This window comes from Leucopleurus acutus (assembly GCF_964270905.1).
Source record: "Leucopleurus acutus genome assembly, chromosome: 1".
Taxonomy (NCBI): Eukaryota; Metazoa; Chordata; class Mammalia; order Artiodactyla; family Delphinidae; genus Leucopleurus; species Leucopleurus acutus.
The window spans coordinates 66,860,398-66,879,572 of NC_139142.1; the positions used below are offsets into that span (position 1 = coordinate 66,860,398).

Genomic DNA, 19,175 nt, shown 5'->3' on the forward strand with positions numbered 1-19,175 from the left:
GAAAAGAATACTGTAAAACTACAGTTATATATTGAAATTATTATTTAAGATCTTCCTAATTAAATGAAGTGTGTCTTGAGTTAAAATGAAGCAGTATTAAAAGCTACATTAACATTTTTCAGTCCTGAAGAGATCACTTAGAAAATTATGGCTCCATTTTGCAGATCATTGCTTTAAAAGAAACAGTGAAACACAAAAATTACTGTATTAAACCTTAATTTGAGGAGCAGTTTACTCAACCAACAGGATCTATCTTTTTTGTTAGTTACATGGCCACAACTGACTCTAATTCAAATGAGTAATTAACGCTCCTGATATTTGATGGTGGTCATGAAAGAATCCGCTGCTGTAACCTGAGAGGCATTATTCAGCCTTTGTGATAAGATGTCCTAATAACCCAACAAAACAACTCTTGAAGAGAGATAATAACAATAGAAAACACACAGTGCTTACCAAACAGCCAGGCGCTGCTGTTTCGAACGCTTTACCTACACTCATTTCAATCCCCATAATAGCTTTATGAGTTAGAGACTGTTTTTATCTCCACTTCACAGATATGAAAACTTAGTCACTTGCCAAAGGTCACCAAGTAAAGAGGCAGAGGAAGGACTCAATCATGTTAGCCAGGCTCCAGTGTCTGTGCTCTCACCCACTGCTCTTTACCTCCAGGTTTGCCTCAAGACTCCAGTAATTCAGTGACGGCTGTAATATGACCACGGACGTACAATTTCACTCTCCATTCACTAGAGTAAATCTAGGTTTACCCAGTTTGTACCCTCTATTCAGAAGCTTTCACTGGCTAATGGCTATATGTGCATATTTTGGCAGGTTTAATCTTGACCGCAGAGTGTATCACAAAAGGTACAATTCTAACAGACTATTTGCTTTCAGTTGATCTCAACAGGGAGCCTAAAGCCCAAGAAGTGGCTTAATCAGATAATGTGAAACTTTAGGACAGAAAAGCTCATACTACTGCATTTATTACAGTGTGTTTAACATTTGTAATCAGACCTAAACTTCCAAAATTCTTATGTCTGACTCGCTCTCTTAGTGAGTTCAGCTAATCTCCCTTTCTACTTCCAATAGATAAAACATACCCAGCAAATGCTGTCCAAGGCAAGTTTTCAGACACGTATCTGAATTTAGTATCATTCTTGTTCCGATCAGGTGTCAGGGTAAACACAGAGCCTTACAGGTGGACTGCTTGGCTGCCCTTTGCCCAGGAGCACTTTTTGCTTTACTGAATTTCACAGTAAAGTACAGCAACATGTTACAGCTCCTGGCTGAAAATGTAAATAGGAGAGTAAAGTTGTCAGACAAGAGCCTGCCCAACTGTTCCCAGAGGATATTATTCATACTTAAATTTACACTCACTTATATCTCACATCTCTGAATAGCAAAAATGTCACAATTATTTTAGCAGTGATCAAATAAGTTATTTCAATAGCAGGGCTCTAATAAATAAATTTAGGTTAACTAGCAGGCAATTTAAACATTAAAACGCCAAGAGTGCAGAGAAGCAAGGGAGTGCTGTTAGTAGCAGAGCAGTTTTGGAAGTTCCCGGGATTCCCTTAGAAAAAACAGTGAGAGCCACGAGGATGGAAAAAAAGAAAAAACTATACAGTAACATCTTTACCAAAAACCAAGGGAAAAACATCCCCTGGAACTCCAGAACACTAACTACCCTTAGCAACTAGAAAGGGGGAACCACACCTGTGCCAGCAGAAGTGGAGGTTTGAAAATGTGGTCCTGTAAGGGTCAAAAGAGCCAAGGAACCCAGAAATCACCAAGTCATCATCCAAAGGAAGGGCGCCCCCCCCCCCTCCTTGACATGGGAACCCCAGGAGGGAATCTAAGTACCACACTGAGAACTGGGAGGAGATCTGGCAGGATCTCTTTTGCCAATGAGTGCAAGGAAAGGTCCCAATCAGGACCCCGAAGGCTCGGCAACATCCAGTGGAAGCTCTTTAATAGAAAGACAGACTCCGCGCTGAGCAGAAACTGTTGAGAGTAGAGCACGATATATGTGTTAAAAGACAGCTAGCTAGCTAGATCAGGCTGATCAAGTTTAGTACATCACAGTACTAAAACTGAGACAACTAGACATTATGTGCTGCCTGGTGTGATGCAATAGAAAGTACATTGCATCCCCAATGTAGAAATATTTTTACCAAAAAAAATTAAAACCTGAATCAAACCTAGCCTCTAGATCTAACTCCTAGTTTACAGACAATACGGAGGAGAAAGGAATATGCTAAATAATACAATAAAAATGCAACCAGCCAAATGTGGGAAATTCTGCAGGATAAATAACCTCACCTCTTCAACAAATAAATGGCATGACGATGTGGGGGTGAGGGGGGAGACAAATAAAAAAAGACCTAAAGATATAGCAAATAAAGGAAATATATAGATTTTGTTTGGATCCTGATTTGAAATCACCAACTCGTAAAAAAAATTTTTTTTAGATAATTGGGGAAAATTGACGATGGACTAGGGATTATACTGTATAATGGAATTACCACTAATTTTATTGGTGTGATAATGGTATTGTGGTATGTTGAAAATAAAAAGGTCCTAATCTGTTAGATACCTAGAGAAGTATATACCAATGAAATAATATGATGTCTGGGATTTACTTTAAATTATTCTGAGAGCCGGCCATGGAAGTGTGAGGAAGGCCACGAATTCCATTTCAAGGTATCTTTGAGCTTGCTGAGTAGACGCCATAAACAAGGCTCACCCTCCTGAGTTGAAACATGTATGGACAAGAAGTTATCACTGAAATCAAATGGTGGTGGACATGTCCAAGGAATCTTTGGGGATTTGACTCCTTTATGAATCTTTCAATAGATGAATGTGCAGAGACAGCAATTGGTGGGTGACAGAACAATACTGGAATGGCAGTATAAGGGAAAATAGTATCATCATGTTAGAAGCCTTGGAATGAGTATAAACAAAGGTTGTGTTCATCAAAGATATCAATTGCTTCCTCATGTCCCATCTCCAAAGGGCCTGTTTTACTATCATATAAAAAATTGAGCAGTGTACATTTTCATATTAAACTTTCTTGTTAAACTTTTTTAATAGTCAAAAAAAATTCCTCACACAGAAAAAATGGGGAATAGATGAAATAAGAATGGCAAAATCTTGATAACTGTTGAAAATGGAAATTCATTAGACTTTTTTTTCCTACTTTTGAATGACTGAAATCCAAAATAAAAAGTTAAATAAAAATGTCTACAAGAGGGAAGACATGTGGGAACATATGTTTATGTATGACTGATTCACTTTGTTATAAAGCAGAAACTAACACACCATTGTAAAGCAATTATACCCCAATAAAGATGTTAAAAAAAAAAAAATGTCTAGGGACTTCCCTGGTGGTCCACTGGTTAAGACTTGGAGCTTCTACTGCAGGGGGCATGGGTTCAATCCCTGGTCGGGGAACTGAGATACCACATGCTGTGCGGCCAAAAATAAAAAGTCTTATGCACAACATGATTTACAACATCCGATTACTATATTGAAAGCTATAATACAAAAGGAGCAATAGGAGTTATTTAAAAATGCTCCAAATAATTCTTTAATCTTTTTTTGTAGGGTAATTGTCAGGTACTTTAGGTTGGTCTATTAATAGACAAAACTAAAGGTTACCGTCTTTAAAAATGTTATCATAGAAAAATAAGGTTTTGTGAATTTTTGCCAAATTTAAAACATTTTCCAAAGGAAACTGTCTTTAGCAGAGATTTCCCAGGCAAGATGTCCATGTCTGGTACCATTCTTCTGAACATTCTCCCCTGCTGCTCCAACAGGAGACAAACCACATTTCCAAGATTGTTAAATTATTACCTAGGAAACTTTTGGCAATTTCCCATTCAGTCACATTTTCCAGTCATTTGGTTCTCATGTTTATAGAGCTGGTTGTTCACTTTTACCCAATGTTCAGGAGGGACTTGGCTCCAGGCAATCCTTTTTTCTTTTTTCCCTTTCAATTTTGACATCTCTATGAGTTAGCTATTATACAGTATTATCACAGCCTATTGCTTTCTGAATCATATTACCCAGGAGACAATTCAGGAATGAACTTGGACTAGAATTTTATATAGCATGCACAGTTTCCTGAAGGTCTTGGTGCCTATTTTTCTGTAATCTGTGAAGGTCCTATTCCTTTTCTTTTCCACACAATATACTATTTGAATAGTTCAGGTATCCTGCATATATTTCTATACTTTTCTTAGCCACAAGCAACTGCTTTAATGAAAAGTAGATACCTGATCTTATTATGCTGGTTAAACCACAGTGCAGGTCAAAGCTGCCTCCTTTTCTGTTCCATCTCCATTATACACTTTGCTCGTTTGGTTTTTGAACACATGCCAACTCTTCTCAAAAATATTTCTCTGGGCTCTAATATTCATTTGTTTTCTATATTTATAAATGTAAACACTATGTAGTTTCCCCAAGTGACTGAATCACCCTGAAACTACCTAAAAAATGATTTCAAAAGTGCAAATGATTTGGGGGCCAGAGGTAGTAATATTAAATCCATTGACAGGACAGAAGGAGGCAGAATTGTAAAGGGAGACTTTATTTCTTGTTTCCAAATAAACATGTATACTCACTGATGTAAGAGTAGGAATACTTCCTATTCTACTAAGGGCTGCGGAAGTTACCCAGAACTCTTATCTCAGCTTCCTCTCTTCATAGAGATAAGAATACTTGTCACAATCTTTTCAGATGATGGAAAAAGATGACTAGATCAGTGATTATGAACCAGTCTGAGCTCTTTGTTAGTAGGATGACTGTACAATGGAATTACCATTAATTTTATAGGTGTGATAATGGTATAGTGGTATGTTAAAGAAAAAAATCTGTTAAAGATGCCTAGAGAAGTATGTACCAATGAAATAATATGATGTCTGGGAAGGAATTCACATAGTTCTCAAAGTCAGGGTCAAAACACTTTGTACATCAGGTATTGCAGTAACTGGGAAGAAGGCATCTGAGTGTTAACCACTCTGATGTATTTAAAAGACTAGAATTCCTTAACATACTTTTGTTGATATAATATATGCACATGAAATGTGACAAGTCTCTTTTTGGTCAGGTAGAATAAAAACACAGGTGTCTAAGATTAGCTAATGGGGAAAAAAAACCTTAAAATTCTAAACTGATTAAAGATATAAATAGGCAGGCATCGAAACTGAGAGAATCAATGGGAGTGGAGGAGAAATGAACAAGATTGATGAAAGGACAGAACAAACAAGAAGTTTCAAAGGTTGATGCTGAAAAGAGGAAATGACTCAGTCACAGTTTAGGAAGGGAATTCCAGTTAGGTGAGTTGTATGTGAGCCTGGGAAAGCTCATTACCTACAGAGAACAAGATTCTAGGAGCTCACTGCAGACTGTCCTTGGAGTCATGTACACAAAGCACAACATCAATACTGTAAAAAATAATCTCCCGATAGAGGAGAAAATTTTGGTGTCTTTTACTATTAGTGCTCATGACAGTTCTGGTCATTGAACCTCAAGAGATAATTGGTACAATGGTAGCAAAAACTGGTAAAAAAAAAAGACTGAGGTGAAGGAAAAATATTCATATTAGTCTAGTATGAATTTAAGTTATTCATCAAACATTTATTGGGGATTTCACTGTCCCAGGCACTGGGGGTACAGTTTTCAACAAGAGGGGCATAGGTCCTGCCCCTCTAGGAGGCTACAATCCTGCAGATAAATGACTATGATCTGGGAAGAATATGGTTTAGGATTGCACTGTTGACATTTATAAAACCATGGACAAAGTGAATCCAGACATGTTCAACTGGAATTCTTCAAATAGGGAGTGTAAGAGACAGATCTGGATAAGACTTTGAGGAAGTAAGGGTGCTTGGTGCTAAGTAATTTGCCTAAAACTAGACTGGAAAGTCTGTGAAGGCAGAGATTATATCTGTTTGATTCACAGTGGTTCACCAGCGACTAACAGAGCATATGAAAAATAGGAGCCAATCCAGAAATTAAAAAAAAAAAAAGTAAATAAGTGAAGCAAATATTTGCAGTACCTGTTATGTGACTGTCTTGCTTTCATAGTGTTTAGTATGAGTGTCACCTAGGAGTACATATATAGACAATTTAAATACAATGTAATAAGTATTAGGAGTTAAGCATGGGATACTATTAGGATACTATACTAAATAATTCACGGATCTGGAAAGCTTCTTGGAGGAAGAAATACTTGAGATGAGTTTTGAAGGAAGAAGGGAAGCAAAGCCAGTTGGATACAGCATGTATTAAATTCTTGTGGAATGAAACAGCATCACACATTTGAGGAACCCAAAATGGTGCTGCACATTAGCTGGAGAGAATGGGATACCATGATGGTGTGATGGTAAATTAGGCAATAAGGACTTTTATATACTATGCTAAAATTTGGGCTTTATTGTAAGTCTGGTGATCATTAATATATTTTAAGCAGGGAATGATAGGATCAGATCTGACTTTTGAAGATCACTCAGGCATCAGTGGTAGTGGAAGGCGGGGGAACAGTAAAGGTGGGAAGGTTTAAATTAAGACATGTATGAAGATATGGAATAGATATAAAAGATATTACTGAGAAAGGGATTGGATGAGGGGACCAAGTGAAGGAAAGGTACTAGAATGACTGCCAGGCCTCAGGTTTGAATGTGGTGCCACTTAATATGATAGGTAATAGAAGAGCAGAGTTTAGTTTTTTCTGAAGGTGAGTGGGGAGGAAAAAGGATTATAAATCCAGTCTTTACTTGAACTTGATGTACCAGCAGGAAATATTAGTGGGTATGCTCCTCTTCTTTTGATGCCAATGTAAGGGAGATCAGTCACACCCTCTAACAAATTTTTCTTGATGTATATGGGTCTTGAGGCAGTACAGAATTTTTGAACTTTTTACGTGCTCTGAGGCCCCTCGCAAATGAACAAGCTTGAATGAGCAGGTTGTATGTTGGTTGCTATGAAATGGAGAAATAGTTCTTAATAATTCTGCGACCTCAGATCTCATTTCATATGTAAATAAAACATGGCAGCATGGGTAACAAGTCCAATCCGCTCTCCGTTAAACTATACTAACAGTAAAGCAGACATGATAAAATAAGATGTACTACTTTATCTCTTGGAAATTACACCGAGTGGTCGTGTATATTCCATAGTGAAAATTTTATTGGTAGTAGAGAAGCGAAAAATTTGAATGCAATAAATGTTATATGCGATTTTCCTGCATAGCTGTAATTAATGAATCTTTTTTCCTTATTGTTGTTAAATATCATTTTTGTCCTATTTTTTGACCAAATGGTTATTAGCTACATTAACTTTTAGAAACTTACTAGTTCATTAAGGATGTTTCCGTGCAACCTAAGCACATAAACACACACACTACGGTACTTAAAAGATTAACCTTGTCTTTTATGTGTATATTACATTCACTAAAACAACCCAGGAAAACATTTTTAGCCGTTCATCTAGGGTTTTAAATTGTCTTCACAATGCTCTTATTTTCTATTTCCATCAAAAGATTCTGCTATGAATGACAATATTTGTGAGCTCATTCACTTCTAAAATATCAAATTGTTAGTTTAACCAGTCCCCTCCAGTTTTCTTTCTCCCTCTGCCCACTATCAAGATCTAAAGATTTTCACCTTCTCTTCTCCCAAAAAAAAATGAAAACAATCGCTACTGCTCCCCTGTCAAACTCCCCAAACACAACCCACCCGAGAATAGGAAAGAAGGGAGGCAAAGCGGTACAAGTTGCGACGCGCGACAGGGAGCACAGAATTGGGAGCAAAGCCCAGAGACAGAGAATCAGTCAATCAGTCTCCACGTCCGGGACGATCTGGGCTCTTTGCCAAAAGAGAACGTCCCCAAAGCCCCGGGAACTGCCTGGTGCTAGGAAACCAGAGAAAGAGAGAGTGACAGGCAGAGAAAGAGGCCCGACCCTCTGGGACTGCCTGAAAACACGCAAGGAATGCAAAAGAAACGTCAGGAATCCGGGACCGGCTGCGGCCGGCCAGAGCGACCAACCAGGTTAAAACCCAGCTCCAAAGGCAGGCGCGCCGCTGAGACCTTTGGGTAGGGAACGGCGCTGGGGACTGACTGAGAGAGGGATACGGATTCTTGGGAAGGCAGAGACCAACTCTCTTCCAAAGATTGGATTCGATGGCCCACCGTCCGGACTCCACCGCCAGAATCCCGCAGCAAGCCTGCGGGGCGGGCCTAGGGGCGGGGCCGAATCTCCTTCCCCGCCTCTAACGGCAAGCCAACTGCGTCCTCAGTACGCCTGCGTAGGGTGAGGCCGGACTCTATTTGGCTAGTAGGCGAGCGGCGGCAGTGGCGTTCTCTACCCGGCATGCTGCGCGGGAACGGCGGCCTTACGTCTCTCTCCTTCCCAACCCTGCCCCCCCTTCCCCCTCCCGCCGCGGCCCCCCCTTCCCCTAAAGTGAGTGAGTGAAACTGGCAGATGGAGGAGGGACTGTAATGGCGGCGGCCGGCAGCTCCCTGCTCTGACCTACGGCAGGCATTCAGCAACAACCCCCTCCCCGCCCCTCTCCCAGCCGGCCTCCGCCCCGCCGCCAGCGCGGGGCCACCCTCCCCGGCCCTTCCCCCAGCGGTCGGCGTCTCGCCCTGCGCCCCGGCCGGGGCCCCACACACAATGGACGAGCTCGCCGGAGGTGGTGGTGGCGGCCCCGGGATGGCGGCCCCTCCACGGCAGCAGCAGGGACCTGGGGGGAACATGAGCCTTTCGCCCGGGGGGAATGGAGCGGCGGGCGGTGGGGGTGCTCCGGCCGCCGAGGGAGCGGGTCCCGCGGCAGGCCCAGAGCTGTCCCGGCCGCAGCAGTACACTATCCCAGGGATCCTGCACTACATCCAGCACGAGTGGGCTCGGTTCGAGATGGAGCGGGCGCACTGGGAGGTGGAGCGGGCCGAACTGCAGGTACCTCGCTGGGGTCGGTGTGCGGGACGGCTGCGGCGGCGGGGTTCCCGACCGGGGGGTGGGGCCGGGACTCCCCTCAGTTGGAGCTCGAGGCCTTGGGAGGCCGAGAGAAACCTACCTGTGCGGCTCGAGGGGGCGATGGTCCTGGCGACGGCTCTTCCTCTAGCCCCCCTCCCCCCTTCCCGCAGAAGCTTGTTACCCAGCCCTCACTAGCTGCGCGGTGCGGGCTTCCTTCGGGCAGCCATTTTGGCTTTTAGTATGGCGTCTGCGGGGGCTCCTCCGGAGGCGGCCTGCGCGGGTCTCCGGGGCTTGGGGCCGAGTTCCTCTCTGTGGGAGAGAGTCCGGCGAGGGGCTGTTGGGCACTGAGCTTGCTCTTGTTTGTGCCTCTTGAGATGGAGAACCGGAGGAGAGGGATTGGGACGGGCATTTTACCACCTTTACCCGGATCACCCCCCTTTTCCGATTTGGCATGTCTGCCCCCCTCCCTCGGAGTTGATAACCCTTACTCCTTGACAGCCACGCTTCTTTCCAGGGCTGCTACCGAGCACAATGGCTTGCGGCTGACCTGTGAAGTTTTCATTTCCTACCGCCAACTTTAAGTACCTTCTTACCTGGGATGCTGCCTTATTCACTTAGATTCCTTTGAGTTCTTAGTGATTGACTCATCAACGCTTCTCTGTACTGAATTTTTCTTTTTAGAATACCCTTCGCCGTTCTCCATCCCCTTCTTTACACATAAAAAGCCAAACCAGAATATCTGTGCCGTCTTTAGGAAGATTTAATATTAACTTGGAGTAAAGCGTACTTGTCTCACGTTACCAACTCATGCAGGGGAAGCAAAGTTAAATATCCTCAGGATCCTTCATAATTGAGCCGGACTCAGTCTTAAGGTGAAACTTTGATAGGTTGGTTTACCTAACTTTTGGAAGATTGTTGGTGTTTTAAGGACTTATGTCTTGTATTTCAGAAGGACTACATCTTTTTAAAAGTATTGTTCAACTCTTTTGGGTGTTTGTGTTTATTTTAAAATCACTTTCTAAGGCAAATTTTGGCTTAGAAGAAAAAAGGCATGCATCTAAATAGTGTTGCACCTGTTCTTCGGACTGGTATATATTTAGAATGTAAGTAGTAGTGTTCGCTGACGTACATGTCATATATGCCTGGGGTGAATGGTTAGGGAAATGCAGTGTTGAAAGAAGGAAGATTGGATTAGCTTAAAAAGGGTGTCCTCAAACAAATATCTATATCGTCAGTTTGATTTTGAACCAGTCGACTTTTATTTGTCTCTACAAAGTTGGGAAAGTTAAACTTTTGAAAAGTAAGAAACATATATTTTGACACTTGACCAAGTCTTGAGAAAGTTAATTATAAATTAACACCTGTTAGTCAATTCAGTGTTTTAGTGCTTTGATATACTATTGGGCTCTTAAAAATATAACATTTAAAAAGCTAAAGTCAAAATTGTTTTTTTGTGTGTGTAGTCTGCTTTAAAATATCTGGGATGTATAGAGTTCTGTTGATGTACAACTTTTACTACACCATGTGCAAACTTAATATTCGGTGTGAGGCATTTATTTTTAAAAATTGCATTTACTAATGCATTGAGGCTTGGGCTCACGAAATAATATTTCGCCAGTCCCTGATACAGTGTTTATAACCTTTGTACTGTTATAGAAAAGCTTGAATTTAAACACTTTTCAAGTTAGCAATTGCATTAGTCATTCATAAGTTTCACTGGTGTAAGTAGCTGAAAAATGTCTTGTGTCTAAATTAGTAAAAAATCTATACAACAGTGAGGTCTATCTATATTGTCTACCCTAGCCCTTGCTTTCCCTTCTAATTCTCTTCTTGACCGAAGTCTTTTAAGGAAGATTCATTTTGCTTGCTTGCTTTCAGTTTATCTACAGGTGGCATATTAGTTCTGATATAGCCATTCTAAACTTTTTTTGTTTGCTTTTTTTTGAAGAAGTTCAGCAGTGTTTCTAGACTCTTAATTTTTTTCCAGGAATTTTTATTATTTCACACTGATTCTTTTGGAATAAAATGTTCATGATTGTGTATTTTTGCTCTGTATATTTCTCTAAAATGTTTTATTGGGCTACTTAGTTATTAGGATTTCAGGTTTGCTTCTGGAATGCTGAATTTGCTTTACACGTCTTCAGTCTTTAGTAAGAATGCTTGTGAGATGCACATTTTAAAATGTATGTGTTGAATAAAAAATTTATTGGGAAAGTTTAAGTGAAGCGTGAATGGATTTAAATTGTAAACTTAAACTTAATTTTAAGAAAGATAACAGAAATAAGAGAAGTTGCATATCGTTATGGTATACATCCTTGGGTGCACTATTCATCTATACATTATTTAAAGTATTCAGTATTAAAACTATTCAATAATGAATACAACGAGGCTAAGGTATACCTCATTTTGATATAAAATTTCAGTGTGGAATTAAATTTCCTGGCTTTGGAAAGGATTTTAAACTGGAAGTTTGCATTATGGTTCTCTTCCCTGTAAAAGGAATTTTGGGTAAAGGTCTTTCTTAGAAGATTGGAACTAAACCAAAGGATGTCTTAACTCTCTTTCATCTTTGTGATGGTTCCTTACCTGGGATTTAGGTAAAGCTTTGTTAATAAGGCTCTAGGACAGTGATTTCTAGAAGAGAGTGCTAGTGGTAATCACTTGTAAAACTATAAAAAATATGCAGGCCTTTGTCTCATCCTCCAGAGATTTGGATTGATTTGGTCTAGGACTTGGGAAAAAATGGACTGGACTGCTTGTGAGATTTTGGCAGTCACATTAAATAGAAATTATAACTGCCATTTCATCAGCACTACAACCTTATGAGGTAGGTATCATTTCTATTTTACAGATGAGGAAACACAAACAGTTTAAATAACTTTGCCAGCTATAAAGTATTGCAGCTGAGATTTGAACCCAGGTTTATCTGAATCCAAAGGCTTTGTTTGGTCTTATTACCACTCTTGAAACCATTGTGTTGTATTGTTTTTTTGGTATTTTTTGTAGAAATGGAATCTGACTTGTAATTCATTATGTGGCATACACCACTTCAGTACATTTCAAAAAAGTTTTATTGAGCCCCCATGGCATGCCAGGTCTAGTTTATATATACTGCAAATATGTCCTTATATTTTTTTCTGTAGTTAGTGTGTAATAAATGCACTTACGGCATATACAAAATGCTTGTGTGCCAACTATAAAAATATGGCATAGGTAATACATAGAAAATGTAGTCCTGGAGTTAGTATTCTAAAACTAAGCACAGGCTCTGGACAAGCAGGCTCAGTGGCCATGGCTCACGGGCCTAGCCGCTCTGCGGCATGTGGGATCTTCCCTGACCGGGGCACGAACCCGTGTACCCTGCATTGGCAGGTGGACTCTCAACCACTGCGCCACCAGGAAAGCCCAAGTGTAAACTTTTAATTAGTGTTTGTGTTTGCATAGTCTGGCATACAGATTTGTCATAACGTGACAGATATTGCCATCTAAAGATCTTAAGTTAATAGGAGATGTTTCTCTCAGACATAACTTGATTTCTTCATTTTTAATGGGGGGAGGTAATTGTTTCCCTTTTAATCTGTTATTGCCAGGGTTTTCTTAGGGTAGTCTAGAATAATGATTTGCAAATCCGTGTTCCTTTTCTATTACAAGATTTTTATAAATCTACTATGAAATTATAAAAAATAAGAACAGTGTAGAGATTTTTCATAAAGGTGTTCCTTTTATTCCGAGAGTTTTAGCCTTCATAAAGACTTGCTGTTATGCAGTTTTCCTTTTTCAAATGGTGGTGGCAGTAGAGTAAAAAAATTTTTATTTGATAGAATTGAGTCCACAGTCTTATGTCATATTCTCCCTGTTTCTTTTTTGAAGTCCTTGGAAACAGAAAGTCTAGGGACCCCTAATCTAGATTTCTTTTCTCCATTTACCCCTTGATCCTGCTGTATAGTCTTTTTTTGCTCTCTCTCCTTATACCTATCTAAACACTTTGTAGAACACTTCTTTCTGTTGGTGATTGACCTTCAAATTGCCAAATCTTGAGGCCTTCTTACAGATTATATGCACTTAACCAACACTTTCTGCTTTTGAGAGTTTCTTCCTCAAAATCCTTTTTTTTGGCCTATATTCTGTAATTTCTTATTTTCCCTTTGGTCCACTTATCACTTTTCATATATTTCCTCTCCTTTGGTCTCAGTTATCGTTACTTGGGGTTCTGGTTCTTTTTGTTTTCACTGTAAATTTCGAAATACACTGTGTTTTTTGTTTTTGTTTTTTGCTGTTATTCCGATGCTTCAGTATTTAGTCCTTTAATCCTAAAAAAACCCAATGAGGTGAGCACAATTGGTTTCTTTGGTTGGTGGTGGTTTTTTTTTGTTTGTTTGTTTTGTTTTTTGACACTAGATTATTGGGGCCCAGAGGTTAAGTAATCTGCCTAAGATCTAAGATCCTATAACTAGGAGTAGCAGAGCTGGGATTTAAACCTAGGCAGACTGACTCTAGAGACCATGTTCTTAGTCTCTACTGTATTTTTGACTTTCAGATGTCTCAGACGTATTTCTAACTTCCTGTTTAAATTTTCTACTTCGAATTCAATATATCCATTATTCAGTTCATCTCAAATGCCTGCCTCTTTCCCCCACAAAAGGCACTTAACTTGTTTATTCTCCTTTATTCCCTGTTATTGTTTTTTTTTAAATAAATTTATTTTATTTATTTATTTTTGGCTGCGTTGGGTCTTCGTTGCTGCGTGCAGGCTTTCTCTAGTTGAGGCGAGCAGGGGCTACTCTTTGATGCAGTGCGCAGCCTTCTCACTGCAGTGGCTTCTCTTGTGGTGGAGCACAGGCTCAGGTGTGCAGGCTTCAGTAGTTTTGGCACGCGGGCTCAGCAGTTGTGGTTTGTGGGCTCTAGAGCACAGGTTCAGTAGTTGTGGCCCACGGGCTTAGCTGCTCCACAGCACGTGGGATCTTCCCAGACCAGGGCTTTAACCCATGTCCCCTACGTTGGCAGGCGGATTCTTAACCACTGTGCTACCAGGGAAGTCCCCCTGTTATTGTTAATGTTTATCATCATCCTTCCCATTGGCAGATGCTAAAGAAAACAATGGGTCCTTCTAAAAATGTTGAGTCTTTGGGTCTTATTGATTCTAGTATGATTATTCAGTGAATATATTTCAGTGTTATTTTGTGCTACATACTGGGTATATAATGATATGTGAAGCAAGGACCTTACTGTTGGTGCAGTACTTGAGAAATAATAAAATGTGATAAATCAGAAATTAACAGGATGCTGAGAAAATAAATGGTGGTGGAAAACCTGTGTAGATAGTGAGCTTTCAGGTAAATAGCTAAGCAATTATTGAGCAGTTCCTATATGCCAAGAATTATTTTAAGTTGTTAATACATATCTTAACGCATTTAATTTTTGTGAAACCCTTAGGAGGATAAGTATACTTTGAGATCTGAAGTGTGACTACCTAACCATAGGTTTTTCAGTGGAAAGGAACAGCATTAAAATAAGTTCTAAAGCAGGAAAGAACTTTGTTGGAAGTGTGAGCTGGACTTTAGTGATTCAGTGGGCTATCTAATATAGATAGCCTCAGTATCCTAAAATATATTTTAATTCCGTGATTATTAATTTTTTGGAAATATAGTCTTCTTTGCATAAAAACTTTGGAGGCTTTTCTAGTTAAAAAACAATTATTTGGCTTCGAATTACTTGAAGCCTAACCACTGACCTAAGGAAGTAACACTGATTTAATCTGTGCTTTAAATTTCTTTACTACAACTGTTTTAGTTCAGGGTGTTCCTCCTGCCTGATTTCTCTGGAGGCATCTTAACGGTTTCCCTCCATACATGCTCCTCTCTTAAGAGTTTATCCTTCATATTGTAAAGGATGTATTATATGATTGTATTACATATACCCTTTAATTTTTATTATGGAGAGTTTTAAACATATTAAAGAATAATATAGCGATCTGTGACCTCCCATAAACTTGTCACTCATCACTCAGTAACAACTCATGACCAATCTTATTTTACTTATACTTCTGTCCACTCCTTCCCTGTCCCAAATTATTTTGAAGCTAATCCCAGAAACATACAATTTCATCCATGAATATTTCAGTATATATCTAAAAGATAAGGACTTTAAAAAGACAACAGTTGTAGTTGCATACCAAATTAAGAAAATGAATAATTCCTTAATTTATTGATATTATCAAGTATACGCTGTTTGAATTTCCAGTTTTCTCAGTTATCTTTGAAGAGTTTGTTTGAATCAGGATCTAAATAACACATTGCTTTTGGAACCCCCTCCATCTTTCTTTCCTTTTCTTTGCCATTTTTTGTTGAAGAAATCAGATCTTTGGTCCTATAAAGGTTCCCAGAGTCTGTGTTTTGCTCAGTGCATCTCTGATACAGTTTATCAGATACAGTTTATCTGTTGTCCTATTTGTTTTCCCTGTAACTTGGTTAGTCGGATACAGGGTCTTGCTACATATTGGTTTATTTTCTTTTTTGGGGTGGTAGTGGGGGACGAGACTACTTCACAGGTGGTGATGAGGTCTTCCATCAGAAGGCACAAAACAGTTCGTTGTCTTTCCTGATGTTAGCAGCTGTTGATGTTAGTGTTTAGGAACATTCATCCATTAGGGCCACCCTTAGTTTTTAAAAAACTTCAGAAATTGAGATATAATTCACGTAACATAAAATTCACCCCTGTAAAGTGTACAGTCATCCCTCAGTATCTGTGGAGTGATTGGTTCCAGGACTCCACCACCCCGCTCTCCCCTCTATCCCTGGATCTGAAGTCCCTAATATAAAATGGTTTAGTATTTGCATATAAACCATGCACTTTATTCCGTACACTTTAAATCTTCTCTAGATTACTTATAATACCTAATACAAAGTAAATAGTTGTAAATACAATGTAAATAGTTGCCTGCAGTTGCAAATTTAAGTTTTGGTTTTTGGAACTTCCTGGAATTTTTTTTTCCTGACTGTATTTGATGCACAGTTGGTTAAATCTATGGATGCAGAACCTTGTGGATACAGAAGGTTGACTGTACATTTCTCTGGTTTTTAGTATATTACTGTGTTGTATCGTCATCATCGCTGTCTAATTTGGAAACATTTTCATCACCTACAAATGAACCCAGTTTAACCTCTTAGTAGTTAGTCCCAATTCCCCCTTTTCCTTGGCAATCACTAATTTCTGTCTCTATGATAGAAAGAATAGTCTTTCTATCATAGAATATCAAGAATATTCTGAACATTTCATATAAACGGAATCATACAATATGTGGCTTTTTGTGAATGGCTTTTTTCACTTAAGATGATGTTTTCAAGGTCCATCCATGTGTAGCATGTAACGGTACTTTATTCCTTACTATGGCCGAATAATATTCTGTTGTATGGATATACTACATTTTGTCCATCAGTTGGTGGATATTTGGGTGTTTCTACTTTTTGGCTATTATGAAAAATGCTGTTATTAACATTTCTGCACAAGTTTTTGTGTGAACATATGTTTTCAATTATCCTAGGTATATACATAGGAATGGAATTGCCAGGTCATGTTCAACTTTTTCAGGAACCTGCTGAAGTGTTTTCCAAAGTGACTACACCATTTTACTTTCCCACCAGCAATACAGGAGGGTTCCAGGGCCACCGTTACTTTTTTGTCAACTTTGAAATATATTACTAAAAATTTTTTTTTGCAAAATACCTTTCCTTTGATTTTTTTCCCAAGTTGTGTTTTCTCTGTCATAGACTTTTATTTTTTAGAGCAGGTTTAGGTTTATAGCAAAATTTAGCTGAAAGTACAGACAGTTCCCACATAACTCCTCCCCCATCAAAACCTCCCCCAACATCAATAGCTCCACTACTGTTGTACATTTGTTACAATTAATGAACCAACACGGACCCATTATTATCAACCAAAGTCCGTGGTTACATTAGGGTTCACTCTCTGTCTTGTATATTCTTTGGGATTTGACAAATATATAATGACATACATCCACCTTTATAGTAAATAATGCTTTCACGGCCCTAAATATCCCGTATGCTCCACCTGTTCCTTCCTCCCTCACCCAAACCCATGGCAGCTACTGCTCTTTTTTTTGTTGCTTTGCTTTTTTGTTTTGTTTTTGCTTTTTTGTTTGTTTTTGGCTGCGCTGCATGGCATGTGGGATCCCAGTTCCCCAACCAGGAATTGAACCCGCGCCCCCTGCAGTGGAAGCACGGAACCTCAGCCACTGGACCACCAGGGAAGTCCCAACTAGTGCTCTTTTTACTGTCTTCCATAGTTCTGCTTTTTCCAAAATGTCACGTAATTGGAATCATACCGTGCATAGCTTTTTCAGACGGCTTCTTTGACTTGGTAGTGTTCATTTAAGGTTCCTCCTTAAATGTCTTTTTGTGGCTTGATTGATCTTTTTAGTGCTGAATAATATTCCGTTGTACATATGTACCACAGTTTATTTGTCCGCTCACCTGTTGAAGGACATCTTCAGTGCTTCCAAGTTTTGGCAATTATGAGTAAATGTCAATGTGCAGGTTTTTGTGTGGATGTATGTTTTCAAGTAATTTAGGAGTTTGAATACTGGATTGTGTGATGAGAGTATGTTTAATTTTTTTAAAAAACTGCCGAACAGTTTTCCAGAGTGGCTGTGTACCTTTTTTGCATTCCCACCAGTGGTGATTGACAGTTCTTGTTGCTCTATATTTTGTCAGCATTTGATGTCAGTGTTTTGGATTTTAGGTGTGTAGTGATATATCGTTTTAATTTGCTATTCCCTAATGACATAACAGTGTTGAGCACTTTATTTGCCATCTGTATGTCTTCTTTGGTGAGGTTCTGTTCAGAGCTTTTGCCCTTTTTAAAATTAAATTCTCTGTATCACCTCCCTCTTGACATTTACTTTGCTTTGGGATGGAATGGTGTTGGGCCTTGTTTCCAGTCATTTATGAGTAATTGTTGGGTAAATGGCAGTCATGTTATTACTTAAAACACATATATTTACCTTAAAAAGTACTTTAATGACTTAAAGGAATGAGTAATTATAATATCAACTTGCCTTTAGCTGTCGTTCCAGTGAAGCTACCAAAGGCAATGATTAAATTTATTTTATCTGGAGATACTTGTAAAGTCTCTAACTGTAAGAGGGTGAGATCTGTGGTGGTTCCAAAACCTAGTAAATAATAATCACCTGGGATCTTTAATAATACAGATTCCCACATTCTGTCCTTGGTCATTGTGATTCAGTAGTTTGAGGTAGGATCTGTGTTTTTAAAATGTATAGCTGGTGATTCTGATAATCAACCAGGTTTGGGAACCTGCATGATCAAAGTCTCTTAACGATTTGGTGTCATCCAGCTCTCCATCCCCTTTCCCTTTAACATTGTCATTCCTTCTATTGATACGTTAAACTTGAGCAATATTATCACCCCTTCTCTGCACTCACAATGGCTTGCACTGTGTATGATTACATCGTTGCACTTTTTTATTTTCATTTTCTGCTTTCCAGTAAATTAAAGCTACTTGTTAACAGGAACTTGCTGGTTTTGAATATGCTGCGAATTTTTGTTGGATTCAGTTGAAACACGCTGTGGTGTTTGATTACATAGATGAAAGCATTATATGTCCATAGAAAGAACTATTAATAATAGTACCTGTTAACATTTAATGAGTGCTTTCTGTATGTTTGGAATCATTCTAATTTGTATACCATTCCTAAATCATAGATAACAAGTATTTCCATTTTAGAGAGAAGGAAACATGGGCAAGAGTTTAAATAACTTGTTCAACATAAAACAGTAAATAGGTAGTGAAGCCGCGTGCTGCCGAGTTGCTTTTGTCTGATACCTTATGCCATTTTAAGGTAATACTGGTACCTGGTGTTCATTGGGACCACCTCCGTGGTAAAGAATTGTAAACAAATGAATAGGGTCAGTGTCACAAGATTTAAAAGGCTATATATAAGTGAAGTCATTATAAATGTGTAGTGAAATTTTGGATCATGTTTAGATAGATTTTGTAAAAGAGTTTTAAAAATTCTAATTAAAACATTTTCAGACTCTTAATTTTATTTTTTGAATAGTTAATGCATGGTTCAGAATTAAATCTTGTACTTACCATGAGCCTGTCTACCCTTAGTGTCCTACATTAGTAACCACTTTTATTAGTAGTACCATATGTATCCCTC

General features: G+C 39.1%; 2 protein-coding genes across 5 annotated transcripts in view; one reads left to right on the top strand and one right to left on the bottom strand.

The window, feature by feature from the left end:
* The window catches only part of AP4S1 (adaptor related protein complex 4 subunit sigma 1), a 63,055-nt gene extending 50,940 nt beyond the window's left edge, over positions 1-12,115 (bottom strand). Inside the window, exon 1 of the mRNA XM_082838409.1 lies at positions 9,075-12,115. The gene's annotated coding sequence lies outside the window, so the exon portion shown is untranslated. The remainder of the gene's footprint in view (positions 1-9,074) is intronic.
* STRN3 (striatin 3) overlaps positions 8,499-19,175 on the top strand; it is a 113,875-nt gene continuing 103,198 nt past the window's right edge. For all 4 annotated transcript variants that reach the window (XM_082838371.1, XM_082838368.1, XM_082838370.1 and 1 more), the window contains exon 1: positions 8,499-8,956. In XM_082838371.1, coding sequence (XP_082694497.1) covers positions 8,675-8,956 — 282 coding nt within the window. In that variant the 5' untranslated portion in view covers positions 8,499-8,674. The remainder of the gene's footprint in view (positions 8,957-19,175) is intronic.